Source organism: Silene latifolia, chromosome 8 (assembly GCF_048544455.1).
Source record: "Silene latifolia isolate original U9 population chromosome 8, ASM4854445v1, whole genome shotgun sequence".
Classification (NCBI taxonomy): Eukaryota; Viridiplantae; Streptophyta; class Magnoliopsida; order Caryophyllales; family Caryophyllaceae; genus Silene; species Silene latifolia.
Genome location: NC_133533.1, coordinates 87,083,976 through 87,104,823, shown reverse-complemented (window position 1 = coordinate 87,104,823; position 20,848 = coordinate 87,083,976). Strand labels below are relative to the sequence as shown.

Sequence of the window (20,848 nt, the reverse complement as noted above, 5' to 3'; positions counted from 1 at the left end):
TCAACCACCTTCGTAAGCTGCGGCTTTTGCTGCTTCTAATGACTTGCCTAAGTTCATGTGGGCAGGGATCAATGGCTACCTGGTCCATATATCAAATATGTTCCTACTGATAGAACCATTAGTGAACGGATAGTAGACTAGTGACGTTTGTTTGGGTGAAAGAAGGCATAAAGTCATTACTATTACAAAGTGACGAGGATTATTCGACAGTTGATAGTGATCGTTTCATTTACACAATATCACACCAGGCCACAACCACCAGAAAAACGGCCTTAGTCGTACCACCTAGTCTATCCACTTGATGTCCACCCGATTTCTGTACTTGATGGTACTACTCTGGGCTTAACTTTTGATTATGTTCTCACTTCAAGTTTGCTTTCAGGCAGGGTCAAACACCCTTGCTGGTAGCAGAATAACTCATTTCTTACAGATAAGGTTTCGCTGAAGGCAAAAGCTGAAATAACACATTATTTCAGGAAGGTATTCATGTTGATGTCGAGTACAATGGTACATCTTTCTTGTTACCTATTGCCTGCCGCCTGTCCTGCCTGAAAGCAAACCTGAAGTGAGAACATAATCAAAAGTGAAAAGATAAAAAAAAGTCGTAAAAAATTAAATGAATATAGGAACGGTTCATTGAGAAAACAAGGGTCAGTAGCCAAAATTTAGTCACTAACATTAAGAAAATGATCATTCCTCAGATGGCTCTTGACCCCTCATTGATTGATCTTGTTCCAGCTGAAACCCACTGAATATAGGTCCTTGAGGCCAGTGGCTTCAGAAGAAATCTTCTGTATTGTCCACCGTCTATATGTCCCTTGATGAAAACGTTGGACATGTTGGAGCTGTTGTCCGTGTGTGCTTCAGAAGAAGCACTGTTAGTTACATTTCCAAACTTTATACTTCCTCCACCCCAATAATTTGTTTACTTGTCAAGTTTTGATTATAATAATTCTCAAAAGGAATATAAAAGGTAAACAAATGAGTGAAATAAGGGGAGTTAATCGGGTGTAAAAAGCAGTGACCGCGGGCAGCATGAATCCATAAATAAAATGAAATGAAATGACATACTCAAGAGTTGAAACTTACCAAAACTGTGTACTTTGTTGCTGTGTTTGTTTGCAATCAATCAAACTGCAATGAACTGAGGTACTAAACTAGAGGCCGAGACGTAATTATCCCACTCCAAGTCCATCCACCAATTCCTGCTACAATGCACTGTCGGCAAATCGGATGTACAATGACACATAAATGGCAGCTTCTTAAGCTCCGGACAATCAATCACAGCTATAGACTGAAGCACTGGTGAGTTTAGTACCACTTTGGAGAAACTCCTTAGCTTAGAGAGACCTCGAAATGATATAATCTTGAGTTGAGGAAAATGTAGCTCTTCTGTTCCTTCGGCAATATCATTTTCTCCTATAATTTCTTCCATTTCTTCACAGTGAAAGACATAAAGTTTCTCAAGCTTAGGTAACTGCAAAATCCAAGATATATTCTTCAAGTTTGGGCAAAACCATATCTTAATGTACCGAAGATTTCTATGGCATCTAGGGGTTACTGATTTTCGCCAAATGGCTCTCAAGTTAGGAAGAGTATGCAAAGATAGAACCTCAAGACTAGGCAACCAATCTATCCCTTCATCGGAACCCAAGTCTATTTCTTCCAGAGTATCGCAGTTATAGATGCTTACCCGTCTCACTTTCTCCCCACCACCATCAGCAGAGGCTACCATTAGATACCTCAACCCCTGACAGCCTTTTATGAAAAGATAGTGAATACAATCTAACAAGTTGTCAAAACCAGAAAGTTCTTTCAAAGCAGAATTTTCGGCAACTGTAATTCCAAGTGCAGTTAAGTGCTTCAAACATTGCAGGTCTGAAAATGTTATTTTCCTTCTTTCCATCTCGAGAGATGGTGTTGGTGATTCCCACTCTCCATAGCTATAATACATGTTTAACACCCTCAGGTTTGAAAGTCTCAAAATGGCTTCTCTAGGGATTGTTTTAAGCAAATGAGTTCGCTGCAAATCCATGTGCCTCAACTTCGATAGACACCCTAACTCATTAGGGAGTGAAGTTATGTTAGTCCTCGACAAATCTAGGAAACGTAATTCAACAAGTTGGCCAATGCTCTTAGGGATTTCCCGGATGGTAGTGACCGACAAGTCTAAAACTTTAAGGGAAGGCATATAATGGAAAAAATCGCAACTTATCTTGCTTAGACTACAATTCCAGTTGAGCAACAAGGTTGATAAGTTAGGGCAAATAGGATTCCCTGTAAGCATGCTGATTTCATTGTCTAATAACGAAATTCTCTCAGCCTCCTTCCATTTTTCAACATTCGGGGTCTCAGATAGTCCGTTACAACCTTGGACTACGAACTTTTCCTTATTCTTTCCTCCACTAGAAACTACCCATATCGCAAAGCTCCTGACAACATCATGCATCTTTACCTGGTTTTCTTCCTCGCCTGTTTCCAGCAGGCACGCAGCATTCAACGAACCTATGAAGGCGTGCCCCTTGTAATGGAGCGTATAATTATTTTCACCATCTAAAAACCCTTCCCCAATCCAATAGTCTATGAGTTGTTCTTTCTCAAGAGGAAATTCTTCGGGAAATAATGCACAGTACAAGAAACACATCTTCAATGAATCATCACTTAAATTATCATAGCTAAACTTCAAGATGGAAAATACATTTCCCATACCTCGGAATTCTGATGGAGCATTGTTAAGAGCTTCTAATGAATACTTCCATTCTTCCTCGGTCTTTTTGTTCGCCATGGCCCTTCCTGCTGTAATAAGAGCGAGTGGCAGACCCCCGCATTTCCTGACAATCGCTTGTTTATAACTCTCTATACATGAATCCACAGCATTCGTCTCACCTACCTTCTCCCTAAAGAGCTGCCATGAGTCTTCTTCATTCAAGAATTCAACTTTCATGGTCTTACTAGCATCCATGTCGCAGCAAACATCCGTAGAACGAGTAGTGAACACAACTTTGCATTTATTTTCCTTGTTAGGCAAAGGTATTCCGATGTCCTCAAAAACAAGGCCTTGCCACAAGTCATCAAGTAATAGTAAAAACTTAATGCTACTCATCAAGGAATGTATTCTGGAAGAAAGCTGCATCTGGCTTTCGTTCTCATCCCATGACAAACCCAACCGCGACAAAAGAGAACATTGTATCCGATCCACACCAAAATCCTTAGAATTAGAAACACTTACCCATATCACTACCTCGAAATCATGAGGTCTCGATAAGTACTCGTTGTTGATCTCTTTCAAAAGGGTTGTCTTCCCTACTCCACCCATTCCATATATACCCAATATTCCAACATTATCATCTGCAATATAACTGATCGCGGTCTCTAATGTCGCAGCCAATCCCCATGTCGGATTTGATGGTATTACTTCTACTTGCCGCAAATCACCAGCAATAACATTCATAATTGGCTTACTAGCCATCAGTTCACTAATTTCGAAATCCTTCTTCAGCGATTTCTTACTAAGCTTATATCTTGTATACCAAGTTACATTACCAGATTGTCTACTGCAACATTTCCCAGCTTGATGTGTAGCTTGTGCACGGATAAGATCATTGACCTCAGCTTCGGCCTTTTCGACTACTTTTAACCAACCTGTAACCTGCTTGGTACTCTTCCTGCCCGCTAACTCGGCGAGATAAACCTCTTGTTTTAGATCATCCTTAGCATTCTTCAGTAACTCAAGTTTAGTCATCAACCCATTCATATTACGTCTGAACTTTCTAACATGATTGACCCGAGTTGCTACGAAAGTGTAAGAAGTATCAATAATACCCAACAAAGGTGTCACAAAGTCCATTTTAAAAATAACTGAACAATGTTGCAATCTAATTTTGTTGTGCTTTAATTTGGACCAAGTTTTATTCACTGGAATTAAGGAGTTTTGATGTAGTGTTATTAGCTGTTAGTTAATTTTGTTTTCTAACAAATTGAGTGAGTATTAAAACTTTTTGTTGACTTATTAAGTTTGAATAGTCAATTGCCTAGCTACCACACATAAAGAAACTGCCTGGCTTCTTCCTTCTTACAGTAAAACATACTCCTATCAGTCTCTAAAAGTACACAAATTCTCATGACATATCCGTCACTCTTGAATGACGGATACCATTTTACCTCATAAAGTATCCACTTTTTCTCTCTCTGCAACACTATTCATGTGGTTCTCTTTCTCCACTAACCTATTTTGTTATCATTTTATCTCACAAAATATCCGCCACAAATGGTAACCCGTCACAAAGGGAGACCAATTGCTAAACAATTGGTCTCCCTTGTGACGGGTTACCATTTAATGATTGATATTTTGTGAGATAAAACCAGAATAAATGGGTTAGTGGAAGAAAGGGACCACATGAATAAGTGTTGCGAAGAAGAAAAAAGTGGGTATTTTATGGTAAAATGTATCCGTCTTCACTGTGACGGATATGCCTTCAAACTTGATAAATTTGTGATTGCTAAAAGTATACCGTTACACCTAATAATAATTGAACTAAAAGTAGTACTCCATCTCTCTCGCACAATAATTGTCAAGATACAACTCACCCCATGGTACGGCCCGGTCCGAGCCCGATAACGGAACTTATCAATAATTTTCATAGCGAATTAGCGACCGTCAATAGATGAATCATCTGAACCAAAACCTTAAGATGATAATTGAGACTCAACTATTATATTTATCATGGTGATAATTGAGACCCAACTATTATATTTATCATTCGGTCTCATTATAGACGGTCATTATCCGTGAATTTGTGTATATTTATATCCTATTATGCCCCCTCACTCGAGTGCCCATTGGGCTCGAAGAGTAGTTAATGCACAAACTCCCCCGTATCAGAGTCAGTGTTAAAGGTCACGGGTTCAAATCCTGACAACCTCCAATAACTCACAGATTGGACTTTCAATGCATGGTATTGGAGAACCTGTGCACTAACTACTCTTCAAACCATTGAAAATTCAAGTGAGGTGGCGTGATATGAAATAAATATAATTGTTGGATCTCAACCATCATCTTAAAATTTTAATTGAGATATTCATCTATCAATTTTGACCTAAAATCGTAAAATAAGGTTCATATTCCGCCATTTATATAAGTTTCATAAGTCCCACCATTTTGTATGGCAAAATGATAAGCCATTAAACCTTGTGAATGGACCTTGCTAAAACACATGAATTACGATTCTAGTCGTTTGTTTACCCCAAACCATACGAATTGGAGTACCATAAGAACTTCAACTCCTAGACGAAATTACTTAAACAAAATACAGATTTAATTTATATATACAGTAATAGACCAAAATACACATTTATATACCGTAATAGACCAATATTTCGAAAATTAATAATCAAATTATATAAAAACCTTAACCTCATTCTAGCTGATTATGCCACTACCTCACTTCTCATGCGGTGAAGCACATGATGTCATGATGTGGAGTGATTCGCAACCAATGAACCAAGTAAAACCATTCTGTAGTTGCATAAGCAGCAATTAGAATTGTGTAAATTAATCCTTGGTTACTCTTGTGCGGAAACGATATGGAGTAGATGTAAAAATAAAAGACACAAAGATTTAACGTGGTTCACTATCAATGCGATAGCTACATTCACAAGGGCGAGGGAGAATAATTCACTATGTCGGGAGAAATTACAGATTACAAAAGATGAGCACAGTTTTTTCAGATCTGCCTCTTAAAACTCTCAATGTGTTTGCCTAACAAATCTCTCCTTAAAAAATAACTAGGTTAAGGTAGGGTTTATATATTAACCTATCATAATAGAACAAAATACACGTAAATAAACTAAGACGTACCCCCTCCATTCCACAATGATGTTCCCACTTTCTTATTTTGGACATCCCACAATAATATACCCATTTGTCTTATTTCCTTTTATGGATTTAATAATTGACCAAAGTATCCTTATGTAACCCTTATATTTACACAAAATACCCTCCACTTAACAACCCTAAACCCAATTAACATACCCATTAATAAATGACTCCCTCTATTTATTCATTCCCCTCTAAATTTCCCACCAAAAAATCTCACCAACCAACCGTCTCTTCTTCAATACTCCCTCACAAATCTCAACAACCCATTCGTCCCTCTCCCTCTCTTCAATACTCCCTCATAAATAACACCAACCCATCCGTCCCTCCCCCTCTCTTCAATACTCTCTAGAATATTCTCCCTAAAAAAACCTAAATCTCACTCTCACCAGCCGTCGCTTTATTTTCCATCTCTCTCTCTCTCTCTCTCTCTCTCTCTCTCTCTCTCTCTCTCTCTCTCTCTCTCTCTCTCTCGCTCTCTTGTTCTATATACTCCTATTTTCCATTCTTAAACCTTTCCGTTCCGATCATGTCTAAGTTCCCTCAAAAAAATCATATTCCTCTATTTCATCAAATAAGAAAAAATCTGTTGAGAAGCCATCTTACCACAGTTCCATGGACGGGGTCTTGTTTATTCGTGGGGTTAGGCATGTAGTACATGATTCTCTCTCTGGTTATGGATCACTACTTGATTCTCAGATTGACGATGATACGGAGTCCACGTCTCCGTTTGATATGGACTCGACAAACTTTGTTCCTGATACTTTTGTAGATCAAGAGGCTTCAATTGTTGGTGAAGCCGATAGATCTGTTGATGAGGATATTGAAGAACTGCATGCATGTAAATCTCCGGATCTGTCACCGAAATCAAAAAAAATTGAAGCTTTTTGCGCGGTTCACTTGGAAAAACAGAGAATAAAGGATGAAAAAAAGGGTAAATTTCTAAAACTCTTCCTTCAATTGTTTTTTAATGTCGTTTATCACTATATTTTTATGTTTTGTTATGCTGTTGATTGATTTTTGCTGGTATTTTTCTCTTATGAAGCTGTTGTTGCTGCTGCAAAAGTTAACGCCATCGATGAAGATGTTGAGTTGTCACCAAAATCCAAGAGATTCCTCGATTATGTTATGAATTTTGGTAAAAAGCGGAGAACTAAATGATGCTCAAGGGAGGTTCATTTCTTAAACTCTCCCTTTAAATGTTTTTAAATGTTTTATGTTGAGTATTGTGGGTTGCTGTTTCTGCATTTCTGCATTTGCTGTTGATATCGATAGTTTGGGTTTGTTGATTGATTTGTTGTTCTGTTTTTTGTTGGTTGTTTGGGCTGTTCTATTTTCTGTAGGTTGTTTGGGTTATCCGTTTTCTGTTGGTTGTTTGGATTATCTGTTTTCTGCAGGTTGTTTGGGTGTTATGTTTTCTACAGGTTGTTTGGGTGTTCTATTTTCTGCAAGTTCTTTGGCTCTTCTGTAATGTATAGGTGTTCTGTGATGTGTTGGGATTGTATATGTTGATAATTCCTCAATGAAGGGCCTGCTGGTCTGAGAGGTTACCCAACATCCTGACAGGCTACTGATCATATCACTATATGAAAAAGAGGTCCATGTTGTTGCCAAACAGTTTAAATTGTTGTAGCCATGTTGACTCCCTCTTTTTCTGTGTGTTATGATAATTGGATGTGCTTGACTTTGGTGTTGAAATTACTAAATGAAGAGAACTTGCTTGCTGAGAGTAGTGGTCTATGCAACCTCAGTGAAGTTCCAATTGGACTGAGAGGTTGTATGTTGGTGTTGGATCAGTAGTGACACTTAGTGACCTATATTTGCTGCCACCAGAAGATTTAATTCATGTTGAGGTACTCATATTTTGGGGTTAGTTCCATGGTTTTCCCTTTTGATGAGGCACTTTTATGATTAGGTCACATTACTCAATGAGGACAACTTGTTTGCTGAGAGTAATTGTTGCACATTTAACAGACATGTTCTTTCATCAAACTCTTAAGTTCATTCATTTCATTTCCATAATCAGTTTACATTCAGAATAAACTAAAATGAGTTCAATAAACAAAATACAGAACTAAGGATTTGCTGTTTGAATTGACAAACAAACATGTCAAAAACTGCCTTAATGTTTGTTTGTCATACAAACTGCCACCTTCCCATTGTTCAAAATGGAACTTGGATACCTATGTCTAACATTAGTTTCTCTAAATCTTTTATCAAACCACAAGTAATTAAAAACTGAATACATTCATTAACTAGTTCTTCATCAACCTCTAAATTTCTTGGAAGTGTTCTTGCTCTTCTTTGTGCTGCCTTTGCTAAGTATGGTAGTGGGTATTGTTGTGCCCTTTCAGTTTCATTATGTCAATCATACAAGCTTGTAAACTAAGCCATACATTGTCTAAAACCTCCACTGTTTCCTCTTCATAAGAATCTTGTACGCTCTTGACCAACTCCTCTACTGTCCTTGCTAGATGTTCATCTTGTAGTGACAGAATTGACCTAAAGAAACCTAAGTCTAAAATTGTGACACCCCCATATACCAAGGAACCTTACTAAGACCTTCCCTAGCATATAAGGACATCACCATCTCGGTTGCCCGAGGAAAGTAATCATCAAAGGTCAATAAAAGAACATTTAAACTGTTTTACAAGTGTTGCAACCAAACTGTTAAAAGAAAGATACAACTCGTCACTATATACTACTTCCTGTCATAACTCGTGAGGACTCATCCCAGCCCGGACTCCAGCAACCATCCAAGACAACACCTGCTAATACTGACTGCTCACCATAAGGGATCACGACAGACACAACAAAACAAACAAGACAAACCACACAAGGTCAGTAACTGAGACAAGACACGGCAAACATAATCAATTTATAACAACCACAACCAAACACACACACAATCACAACCACTCCAACCAATCTCCGTCACCGACTGTCCACTGGACCAGCCCTGCCAGTGGGGGACCGCAGCCGTTCCCACCTAAGCCCCTCTCATCATACCGAGCGATAACCCTGTCCCATTAATGTGCACATCCCCTCTCGTGGCGGGTTCCACGGAGAGCGAAACTAGGGCGTGAAGCCACTCCCGTAAGTGACTCCACTCAGCCGAGGACACACCTCGAGAACCAACGACAATAATCATAGACAGCTACAATACAACAACAATCAACAAAACAGCATACACCAACCGATTACCATGTATACTCAACCACCTGGTCACGACAATAACACAACAACAACGCAGCAATCGACACACTAGACAATCAACAGAAACTGAGTAGGCGAACCTACCTTTAAGCGACTGCAACAATTCCATATCCACACACGCAACACCCAGCAATCAAGAAGCACCTATACACACAATACAATCCTCTATCACTATCCTTTTAACCTTAACTGAAAACACAAAGACACGGACGATGATGACGACATACCTACATGTGGAAATCTGGCAAAGGAACTGCTACCCGACTCAAGCTATGCACTCCTATGGCACATGCACCCTCAAAGGCTCCCATGGAAGGTATTTGGTGAAGGGAAGAGGAAGGGACGACATCTAGGTTTAAAGGAAAGAGGCGGAAATGATTTTCGGTTTTAAGAAAACACGATTATAAACCCTCGCTGAAAAGACGCTACTCGATCGAGTAACTAACGTACTCGATCGAGTATCCCCTACTCGATCGAGTGCCCAAGCTACTCGATCGAGTAGCCTCTACTCTATCGAGTACCACCCCACCTAAATGGCAAGCAAGGCAAACGGTAACTCTGGCACGCATCACTAAGGGATATTACCTGCTCCCAAGGTCTGTCAATGCTGGTCAACGGGTCCCTAAAAGGCGGGTATTACAGTCTTCCCCCCTTAAAAAGAACTTCGACCCCGAAGTTCAACTCACCCTTCCCCAAAGCACAAGACACGGAAACAAGGTCGACACCGCCGTTCTTCCGACGTTGGTCACTACTCTCTAGAAGTACTATCCCACCACATCATCATCATCAACTGTCTAATACCATATACACCAACTTCTACGAATCGTAATGTTAATTACCAAATTCACCACATGTGCTAACACAACTAACGACCATAATACTACTCCGAACTTTTAGCCACACAGCTATGGAACTATACTCTCACTAGTCCATGATTACCAACACGAAATGTGTCACATAACACAAACATGTTACCTAACAATCCTATTAAAATGTATGACTCAAAACTGTACTACTTCGTTACCGTTCCTGACATACTTATCTCTCTATTACCGTCCTTTCATAGCAAATTACTCAACTTTTACCTTTCATAGCAAATTACTCAACTTTTACTTAAAAATACACATTACTCATCAAACAATGAAAACAATTATAACTTCATGCTGGAAATATAACAGGAACAATAGAAAACATTATAAACAAATAACAAGATTATTATAATATCGGCCTTTTTATTTTGCGACATTGCTCTTCCCCTCTAAAAGGAACTTCGTCCCCGAAGTTCACCACCGAATTATTACACACATTACCAACACTTATCTCTTGTCATTTACCCAACAGATATAAATCCCTTGTTGAATTACTCATTAATCATACAAACATGAATTTATAAATGCATCTGCTACTTTACTCAAATGTTTAGCAACAATCATGAACACATGTATGTATCAATTTGTATATAAAGGAAATATGCGAATCCTGTGAAATAAATAACGAGTCTTTTCGATAATAAGTAAGTTAGGCTACTAAGCTAGTAGACGTTGAAGATGACAAATGAATGCAAGAAGAACCAACTACTACTTGCACTATTCGTCACAAATTTGCATTCATAATCCAAGCACGGCTTCCAACATATCAAATTAACGGTCCAAACATAAGACTAATCGTCAGCAACTATGTTAAACATCCAAACATGCAAGAATATAATCATTAAAACAATTTTAATCACCGAAATGTCCCTGAAACAGTGCTACTCGATCGAGTGTATAGGGTACTCGATCGAGCTGACCCTACTCGATCGAGTGTCTTAGCTACTCAATCGAGTAGCCTGAGATTAGAATGCTCTTTTTCTGTCACACCTGCAGCTACTCGATCGAGTGGCCACAGGTCAAATGCTACTCCAAAATTTCCTGACACATCACAAGGTAAATAAATATGTGCACAACATCTCATAACCGCGAGTCGGGATGATAACCCGACTCCAAAATCCTGCAAACAAGCCTAAGCTAAGCAAATACGGCCTTATGGCCACCAATACAAACTGAATGTAATAAGTATGAACCGAAATAAGCTACTATCCAACACAACCAATAACCATAAACAAAAGAGAAAGAAAAGGAGTATCACTCCTGCTGCTGCTGCTGCTCCTCCATCACCTCATCCTCCGCTCCGTCACCCCCTGAGGTGTCTGCTCCTGAAGTCCCAAGACCCGCATCAACCCCTGCTCCAACCTCTGGACTCATGTACCATGGGGTCAAACCGCCAAAAGAAAAAGACTGTGGTGTTCCCCACGCGGACATGTCCACCCCGTAGGAGTGGAAAACTCCGCTATAGTCTCCAACTCCGCTCCACCACACTGGATGCGGTCCCTCGGTCCCAATACCCTGAGTATATGCCATCTCGTGCAAGTTCCAGAGCGTCAAGGTAGAGGACACTCTCTCCGCCAAGTAGCTCGCACGTGTTTCTGGGGTATCAAGGTAGGGATAGCAAGGAAATGGGTGCTGCGGTGGTGCTGCTGGCTGTGGCTGGGTCTTAGCCGTCCTCTCCCTCACACAACGTGGTCCTCTCCCTAACCTGGGTCTATCCTCCGCCGCTCTCACATTCTCCCTCTTCTTCGGCTCGGGCATAACCTGAAGGATCGTATCATCAATGAGGTACGTCTGTCTCGGCCGAGGTACATCCTCATCCTCCTCCTCATCAGAATCAACCGCATCTAAAGGCTCAGTCGGTGGGAGGTGCTCAGGAGCCGGTATCCTCATCCAGCTCATACCCCACACCCTCCATGCTAGGCTACCATTCGCCAAAGTTCTCAACCATTTCAGGTCGAGGAAATAATCTCTATCCATGGTAGGCACCGGAGTGGCTAAGGTAACGTACTCAGAGGAAGCCTCAAAAGAAGCTAGCTTTTCAGCTAACCGGGTGGCAATAGCACCACAACTCAGGTACCTGGTACTAGAAGAGGCCATCAAGGCAAGGCTGGCACAAACCATAGCGGGAGCATTGAAGACCACTTTCTCGGTCCGCTCGGGGTTAAGATAGGCCATCAGAAGTAACAACTTATGAGAGTTCAACTTACTCATATCCGACCTCTCGTAAAGAAGGCTCGACACAGCACGTAGGAAGATCCTCAAGGTAATATGTTGCACATCATTAATCAACATGTTACTAGCGGTGGAGGCTGATTTCCCGGTAATGCAGGGCATAAGGCGGCAAACCCCGCACTCAGCTGGAATGTCACGGAGAGATCCCTTGGGAGGCTTAGCCAAACCAAGGTGGGAGGCAAACAGGTCCATGGTTAAAAGGAAACTGGTGTTCATAAGACGGAATTGCACAGTCTGCTCAACCGGCTCGTATTTAAACGAGCTCATGAACTCAAGGGTCAGAAAAGCATAAGAATGCTTCCGTAGACGATATAGCCCAGTGAACCCCAAAGTCTCGAAAATGTGACGGACATCCTCTCAATACCCAGGTCCTCTAAGATAGTCGTGTCAACACAACAGGTTGGTCTCATCTTGCGAGTCTGTAAAGCTACAAACCTCTTCCGTTGGTTAAAGTCTACAAAAACTACCGAAGGGTACTACATACCGGTACTCTTTGGTCCGCTACCCTCCCCAACTTCGGGCTGAGAAGCCCTTCCCCTCTTACTTTGTCGGGTTCCCAAGTTTAGTCTCGGCATCTGTTCAACATATAATTTAAATACACCAACATGGATGCACCAAAACATGCTAAATACACCAATTATGCCATGAAAGAATCATCTAAGTATACACTATCACCAACAATTTCCCAAATTACAAGTAAAATTCAAATTTTCAAAGTTCAGACGGTCTTTACAGCTGCGAAAATTTTGTCAAAAATCAACATGAATTAATTCATCTATTACAATTTCTAGGACTCCTACATTCAAATTACATCCATGTATAACACAAAATCCCAATCATATGAAACGAATATCAATATGAGGCACTTTTAAGACGGAGTTTTAAGGCAAATTTTGAGGTGAAAATCACAAAAATCAACTTCCCACATCATATATACAGCATACATCACCCAAATTTCATCCTATAACATGTAAAAGACAACAAAAAATCAACTTAATTTCTCAAACCCTAGAAAATTCGGCCCCAATTTATGCAATTTCTATTCAATTTTTAGCATAATAAACAACAACAATCATAATAGGGAAGCATGTGGATCATATTACAACAACTACAAGCAACTTTCCTTTCATATAAATCGAAATTTCGGATTTTCTATCATTCTAATTGTTCATAAATAATGGAAACTTCAATATATAAAAGAAATTCATACCTTAAGCAATTAGGAAGTGAAAGAATGAATCAAAGTAATGAAAATCACCCAAATATATCACCACAAACACAAGGATTGAAGAGCTTGAGAAAGATTTAGGGGTTAGGGTTTGCGATATGTGAGGAGGAAATAAGAAGAATGAGGAAGAAAAAGGGTTTATGAACCCGTATAATTTCCGGTACTGTAGCTTACGTGATCGAGTAGGCGCTATTTTATCGAGTAACCGTAGGAATTCCTACATCTCGACGTCATAGCTTCCTAACTAGATCGAGTGAGGTCTACTCGGTCTAGTAGGCACTCACACTCGGTCAAGTAAGGTTGGGTACATGGTCGGAATTACAAGGTTAACTGAAGATTCCTGCAAAACAATATCACGTGTCGATTCCAAACCAAGTACGGAAATCGTCACTTGTTATCATATTCATACACATTATACCATTACTACTCAATTGTATCGCAATGGTTTCATCACTCGGATTCATATCATATTATTCTACAACGAACTTCACACGATATTATTTACCACATTATTAAATCGTTCCGCTAATGAACTTATAAACACATCACTCTAATCGCTCTTTTAACATTGAATTTACAGGTATCATTCAAATGTACTAACAACATGATTATGCTTCAACCTGAACAACTAATCTACTCAAATTAATCACATCATACGCGGAAGCTTTCAACCATATATGTATCATATTCACCCATTAACATTTTATAATTCTCATTACAATTCTATAGCTATTTTAATTACCAACATAAGCACTATTATATGACTTATAAAAAAAAAGATCGTATAAAACTACCATTACTAACAAGATGAAGCAAATATAGCCGTTACCTCATTCCAGATCACATCACACATTTCTATTCTTTCGCATACAATCACATATACCTCTAACATGACCCTGACACACTTACTAACTTCACCAAAGGCTCAGCCATAAACATTACTATCACAGTCACAATACACATTAAGCACATATCTGCCGACTCTACATTCCCATACCCAGCGACTGGCTTAAGTGCAATGGGGCCAAGATTTCGAAGTGAGGGCGCCTACTCACCCAAAATCTAGCATCAGCTGGGGCTCCCATTATACATACACCAGGTTCATTTTATTAGACTCACTACGTTCATTGGGTTCATTTGTTCAGGTTCCAAAATCGTCGCTCTGATACCACTTTGTGACACCCCCATATACCAAGGAGCCTTACTAAGACCTTCCCTAGCATATAAAGACATCACCATCTCGGTTGCCCGAGGAAAGTAATCATCAAAGGTCAATAAAAGAACACTTAAACTATTTTACAAGTGTTGCAACCAAACTGTTAAAACAAAGATACAACTCGTCACTATATACTACTTCCTGTCATAACTCGTGAGGACTCATCCCAGCCCGGACTCCAGCAACCATCCAAGACAACACCTGCTAAGACTGACTGCTCACCATAAGGGATCACGGCAGACACAACAAAACAAACAAGACAAACCACACAAGGTCAGTAACTGAGACAAGACACAGCAAACATAATCAATTTATAACAACCACAACCAAACTGTAATACCCGCCCTTTTGGAGACCCTTTGACCAGCATTGACTGACCTTGGGAGCGGTAATAGTCCTTAGAAGTGCGTGCCAAAGTTATCTTGGGTTGCGAGTTGTGAGTGGTACTCGATAGAGTAGAGGCTACTTGATCGAGTAGCGTGGTTACTCGATCGAGTAGGGGGTCACTCGATCGAGTATGTGGGACACTCGATCGAGTAACGGGTTTTCAGCGAGGGTTTATAATCGCATTTTGTTAAATCCGCAAATCATTTCCGCCTCATTTGTTCAATCCTTTAGTCACCTCTTTCCCTTCCCTTCACCATAAAACCTCCATGGAAGCCTTTGATGGTTCTTGTGCCTTAGGAGAGCGTAACTTGAGTCGGGTAGCGGTCTTTTGCCAAGTTTCTCCTTATAGGTATGTCGTCATCATCGTCCGTATCCTTGTCTTTACAGTTAGGGTTTGCTTGGTAGTGATAGATGATTGTTTTGTGGTTATAGGTGTTGCTTGATTGCTGGATATGTCGTATGTTGGCATGGATTGGTTGCAGTTGCTTAAAGGTAGGTTCGCCTACTCAGTTTCTGTGGATAGTCTAGTGTGTCGATTGTTGTGTCGTCGTTGTGAAATTGTGGTTGTGTTTGTGTGGCAGCGTATATATGGTTGTTGGTTGTTGTTGTATTGCAGCGGTTTGTGATTGTTTGTCTCTGGTTCTCGAGATGCGTTCTCGGCTGAGTGGAGTCACTTGCGGGAGTGGCTTCACGCCCTAGTTTCGCCCTCCGTGGAACCCGCCACGGGAGGAGATGTGCTTATTAATGGTACAGGGTTATCGCTCGGTATGATGAGCGGGGCTTAGGTGGGAATGGCTGCGGTCCCCCACTGGCAGGGCTGGTCCAGTGGACAGTCGGTGACGGAGATTGATCGGAGTGGGTGTGCTTGTGTGTGTGACTGATTGTGTTGTGTTGTATTGATAGATGTTGTTGGTATTGTCATGTCTTACATCAGTACTGACCTTGTGTGGTTGTCTTGTTATTTTATGTGTCTGCCGTGATCCCTTATGGTGAGCAGTCTGTCTTAGCAGGTGTTGATGTCGTTGATAGCTGGAGTCCGGGCAGGGATGAGTCCTCACGAGATTTGATAGTAATAGCGAGTATCCTTTGAGTTGTAACTTTTATAATGTTTGTTGGTTTAAATCACTTGTAATATAACATAATAGTTCTTTTATCGACATTTGATTATTACTGTCCTCGGGCAACCGAGATGGTAATGCCCTTATATGATAAGGAAGGCCTAGTTAAGGCTCCTCTGGATATGGGGGTGTTACAAAGTGGTATCAGAGCGACGATTTTGGAACCTGTAACCAATGAAAATAATGAACGTAGCGAGTCTAATAAAATGAACCTGGTGTATGTATAATGGGAGCCTCGCTGATGCTAGATTTTGGGTGAGTAGGCGCCCTTATTTCAAAATCTTGGCCCCATGGTACTTAAGCCAGTCACTGGGCATGGGAATGTGGAGTCCGTGTATATGTAATTGATGTGTATATAGATTGCGTCGGAAGTATCCGAGGTTGAGCCTTTATTAAAGTCGGTATGAGTGTAATGGTTGCATTTGAATTGTGTGCAGTGAAGTTTTGGTAGAATTAGTGGGCTTACGTGATGTTAAAGAAAAACGTTAAAGGTTTTATGATATAAAAATGCGTGAAAAGTGTGGAAGTGTATGTTGTAGTATGAATAGTAATCGTGTTGGTATTTGCTTCAAGTTGTTAATAACGGTGATCCTATATGAGTTTATAATTTCTACCGTAGCTATAATGATGATAATTAAGGAAGTGATGAGATGTAGTACGAGAATTAGTAATTAATAATGCGTGTATACAATGCTCGATGATTGAAACTTTCCGCTGTGTAATGATTAATTGGTGTAGAATAATTTTGTTTATATTGAAATTGGGACATGATAGGCCTTAATTTGCTATGTAGAGTATGCATTTATATGAAAGAATGATTTATCGTTAATTATATGTTTCATGTTGATGTGAACATGAGTTTGGTAGTAATGTGGTAAGATAAGCTTAAGTATGGTATGATGACGGGATTATGCCTATGAATAACTCGGTAGCAGGTAAACCGAGTTGGGTAATTTGTTGTATCGTATTATGACATAAACCTTATTTGTTGAGACAGTATGACACGATTGAGTAGTAATGTTAATAAATGAGTAAGTGTGATGACTAGTGGCGAATTCCGAACTTAGTTTGGGATCGACACGCGATATTGTTTTTGCAGGAATCTTCAAGTTATCTCGTATTTCTGACCGAGTACTCAACCTTACTTGACCGAGTGCGAGTGCTTACTAGACCGAGTAGACCTCACTCGATCTAGTTAGGAAGCTATGACGTCGGGATGTGGAAATTTTCGGCAGATACTCGACGAAATAGCACCTACTCGATCGAGTAGAGGGCACTCGATCGAGTACCCTAGTCACTCGATCGAGTAGGCTACAGTACAGAGTCACCCACGGGTTTCTTAAAACCCTTATTTCATCTTTCTTTCCTCATTCTTTCTTCTTATTTTGAACCATAAGCCTCAAATCTCTCACAAAACTCTCCTCTCTTCTTGTGTTGTTGGTGATTATTTGGGTTAATTGCTTGTTAATTTTGTTCTTTTACTTGCCCTAGCTAATCAAGGTATGATTTCTCCCATATTTACATGTTTTTATACCTTTAAATTTGTTGGGATGATGGTATAATCTGAAATTTTCGATTCATATGGGCGAATTGTTGCTTTTAATTGTTGCAATATGATTCACATGCTTCCCTTTCATGAATGTTGGTGATTAATTGCTGTAAAATAGGCTAGAAATTGCCGATTTGGGGGCCGAAATTTTCTAGGGTTACAAAAATCAAAATTTTGTTTGATTGTTTTCTACATGTTGGATGATGAAATTGAGTACTACATGTTGTATATACCATGTTGAAAGTTGAATTTTAGTGATTTTCACCCTAAAAGTGCCTTAAAACTCCGTCTGAAAAGTGCCCCAAATTGAAATTCGTTTTCTATATCTGGAATTTGGTGTTGCATATGATTGTTTAAGTAAGGGTAAACTTCAATATGATAATGGTGATGTTAATTGATGGTGAATATGTCAAAATTGTTACAGCTGTAGAGACCGTCTGACAAGTCTAATTGAGTCGTTTGTTTCTAATATTGAGGGTTGATGATATGTTTTAAATTACTTTTCTATGAGCATGTACAAATACCTCACATGTTATTAGGTGTGTATATAGAGTAACATTTGAATCATGCTAGGATGTTAGAATTGGTTAGGTATGTTGTGTTTGCCATGCTAAACTTTTCACAACTATTGAATATGAGTTGCTATAAACTGAATTTGTATATCAAATTGGGAAATTACTGGTGAAAGTGTGTACCTAGTTTCGTATCCAAGTTCAATTGTATGAATTATGTGCCTTATATGTTATGCAAGTTGGTTTAAGTTATATGCTGAAACAGATGCCGAGACTGAACATAGGGACCCGACAGAGCAAGAGGGGGAGGGCTTCACAGCCCGAGCCTGGGGAGGGTAGTGGACCCGTAGTACCCCGCGGTACCGGAGTAGCCTACGGTTATGTTTGTGGACTTTAAACAAAGGGAGCGTTTTGTGGTTTTGCAAAAACGCAAAATGAGGCCAACTCGGTGTGTGGATACCTCACTTTTGGAGGATTTGGGAATTGAGACGGATGTCCGTCACATATTTGAGACTTTGGGATTTACGAAGTTGTACCGGCTGAGGAAACATTCCTACCCTTTCCTTACCTTGGAGTTTATGAGCTCGTTTAGTTACAACCCAGCTGCCCAAACCGTTGAGTTTCGTTTGATGAACACAAGTTTCTTGTTGACCATGGACCTTTTCGCGTCTCACCTTGGGTTGGCCAAGCCTCCCAAGGATTCCATCACTGATATTCCTGCTGAGTGCGATGTCTGCCGCCTAATGCCTTGTCTTACTGGAAAGCCAGCTCCCACCTCAAGCAACATGTTGATTAATGCCGTTCAGCATGTTACCTTGAGGATCTTTCTTCGTTCTCTTTCGAACCTCCTTTATGATAGACCGGATATCAGTAAACTGAACAACCATGAGGTGTTGCTTCTGATGTCTTACCTCAACCCGGAGCGGACTGAGAGGGTGGTCTTTAATGCTCCTGCCATAGTCTGCGCTAGACTTGCTTTGATGACTACGACCACTTCTCGGTACTTGAGTTGTGGTGCGATCGCCACTCGGTTAGCTGAAAAGCTAACCTCCTTTGAGGCTTCTTCCGAGTACGTTCCTCTGGCTACACCGGTGCCTATTATGGACCGTGACTACTACCTCGACCTGAAATGGTTGAGAACTTTAGCTGATGGCAGCCTAGCTTGGAGGGTGTGGGGCATGAGCTGGATGAAGATTCCGGCTCCTGAGCACCTTCCACCGACAGAGCCGTTAGACCCGGTGGTTATAGCTGTGGACTCCGATGAGGACGAGGAGGGTGATGGTGGACCTCGACAGTTGCGGACGTACCTCATTGATGACACGATCCTCCAGGTGATGCCCGAGCCGAAGAAGGGAGAGAATGCAGCCGTAGTGGAGGAGAGGCCTAGGTTGGGGAGAGGACCCCGTCGAGTGAGGGAGAGGACCGCAGAGACTAGACCAGGGCCGGTAGCACCACCGCAGCAGCACCCTTTTCCGTGCTACCCCTACCTCGACACCCTGGAGACGCGTTCGAGCTATTTGGTAGAGAGAGTGTCATCCACTCTGACACTCAGGAATATGCATGAGATGGCGTACACTCAGGGGATAGGGACCGAGGGACCACATCCAGTTTGGTGGAGTGGAGTCAGGGACTATAGTGGGGTTTTCCACTCTTACGGGGTGGATCAGTCAGCTTGGGGGACGCCTCAGTCCTTTGCTTATGGTGGCTTGACCCCCATGGTATGTGAGCCCTGGAGCTGGAGCGGGGGTTGATGCGGGCATTGGGTCATCGGGAGCGGGCACGTCGGGAGGCGATGGTGGTGATGATGAGGTGATAGAGGAGGAGCAGTAGCAGCAGCAGAAGTGATACTCCTATTTCTTTATCCTTGTGATGGTCGTTGGTGTTGGATGTTAGTAGTTGTTGATAGCTAGAACTTTTATTTTCGGATTTGTATGGTTGGCCATAAGGCCGGATTTACTAGCTTGACTTGATTGCAGGATTCTGGGAGTCGGGAAGTCATCCCGGCTCATGTTATGTGACATTATGTATTTATATATGCGGGTTATGACAGGTTTTCCAAGATTTTGGCCTGTAGGTACTCGACAGAGTACCCCATACTCGGTCGAGTAGCTACAGGTGTGGCAGAATGAAGCATTCTGATCTCATGGCTACTCGATCGAGTAGCCTAGACACTCGATCGAGTAGCGGGCACTCGATCGAGTACCACTACCTACTCGATCGAGTAGCACTGTTACAGGAACTTTTGAAAAAATTAAAATCGTTTACTTGTTATATAATTACATATTTGATGCTTAACATGGTAATTAATGAGTAGTAACATGTTTGAACCGTTAATTTCAATTGTTGGAGATCGTGTTTGGTTTTAAAGGCGTATTTGCAACGAATAATGAAGTGTAATTATTCTTATTGCATTCATTTTACATCCGTTTTGTCTACAAGTGATTTCTCGCCGAATTCTATATATATATATATACAAATTCAAATAATATACACATGCCTGCTGACGGTGACTAGTTATTCGAACATGGTTGCATATATCTTTATGGGTTACTGGTTGTACGAATAACATGAGTAATGTCCATAATAAATAATATGGTTTTGATTTATGTTACGATGCAAGTAATAAGTAACATGTGTGGTAATTTG

The 20,848-nt window shown here is 40.7% G+C and overlaps 1 protein-coding gene across 3 annotated transcripts; it reads right to left on the bottom strand.

The window, feature by feature from the left end:
• Positions 1-146: 146 nt before the first annotated feature.
• LOC141597048 (disease resistance protein RPS2-like) lies at positions 147-4,017 on the bottom strand. 3 transcript variants are annotated; one of them, XR_012522672.1, is made up of 3 exons: positions 1,090-4,017; positions 678-861; positions 147-548 (listed from the first exon to the last, which is right to left on the bottom strand). XR_012522672.1 is itself a non-coding variant. In XM_074417366.1 (2 exons), exon 1 carries the CDS (start codon positions 3,845-3,847, stop codon positions 1,130-1,132), a length of 2,718 nt encoding a protein of 905 aa, XP_074273467.1. In that variant the 5' UTR covers positions 3,848-3,975; the 3' UTR covers positions 147-548; positions 1,090-1,129. The 3 variants fall into 3 exon arrangements, 1 of the variants encoding a protein (XP_074273467.1); XR_012522673.1 differs by having other exon boundaries at positions 147-560; positions 1,090-3,961; XM_074417366.1 differs by lacking the exon at positions 678-861 and having other exon boundaries at positions 1,090-3,975.
• Between the last annotated feature and the right edge of the window lie 16,831 nt (positions 4,018-20,848).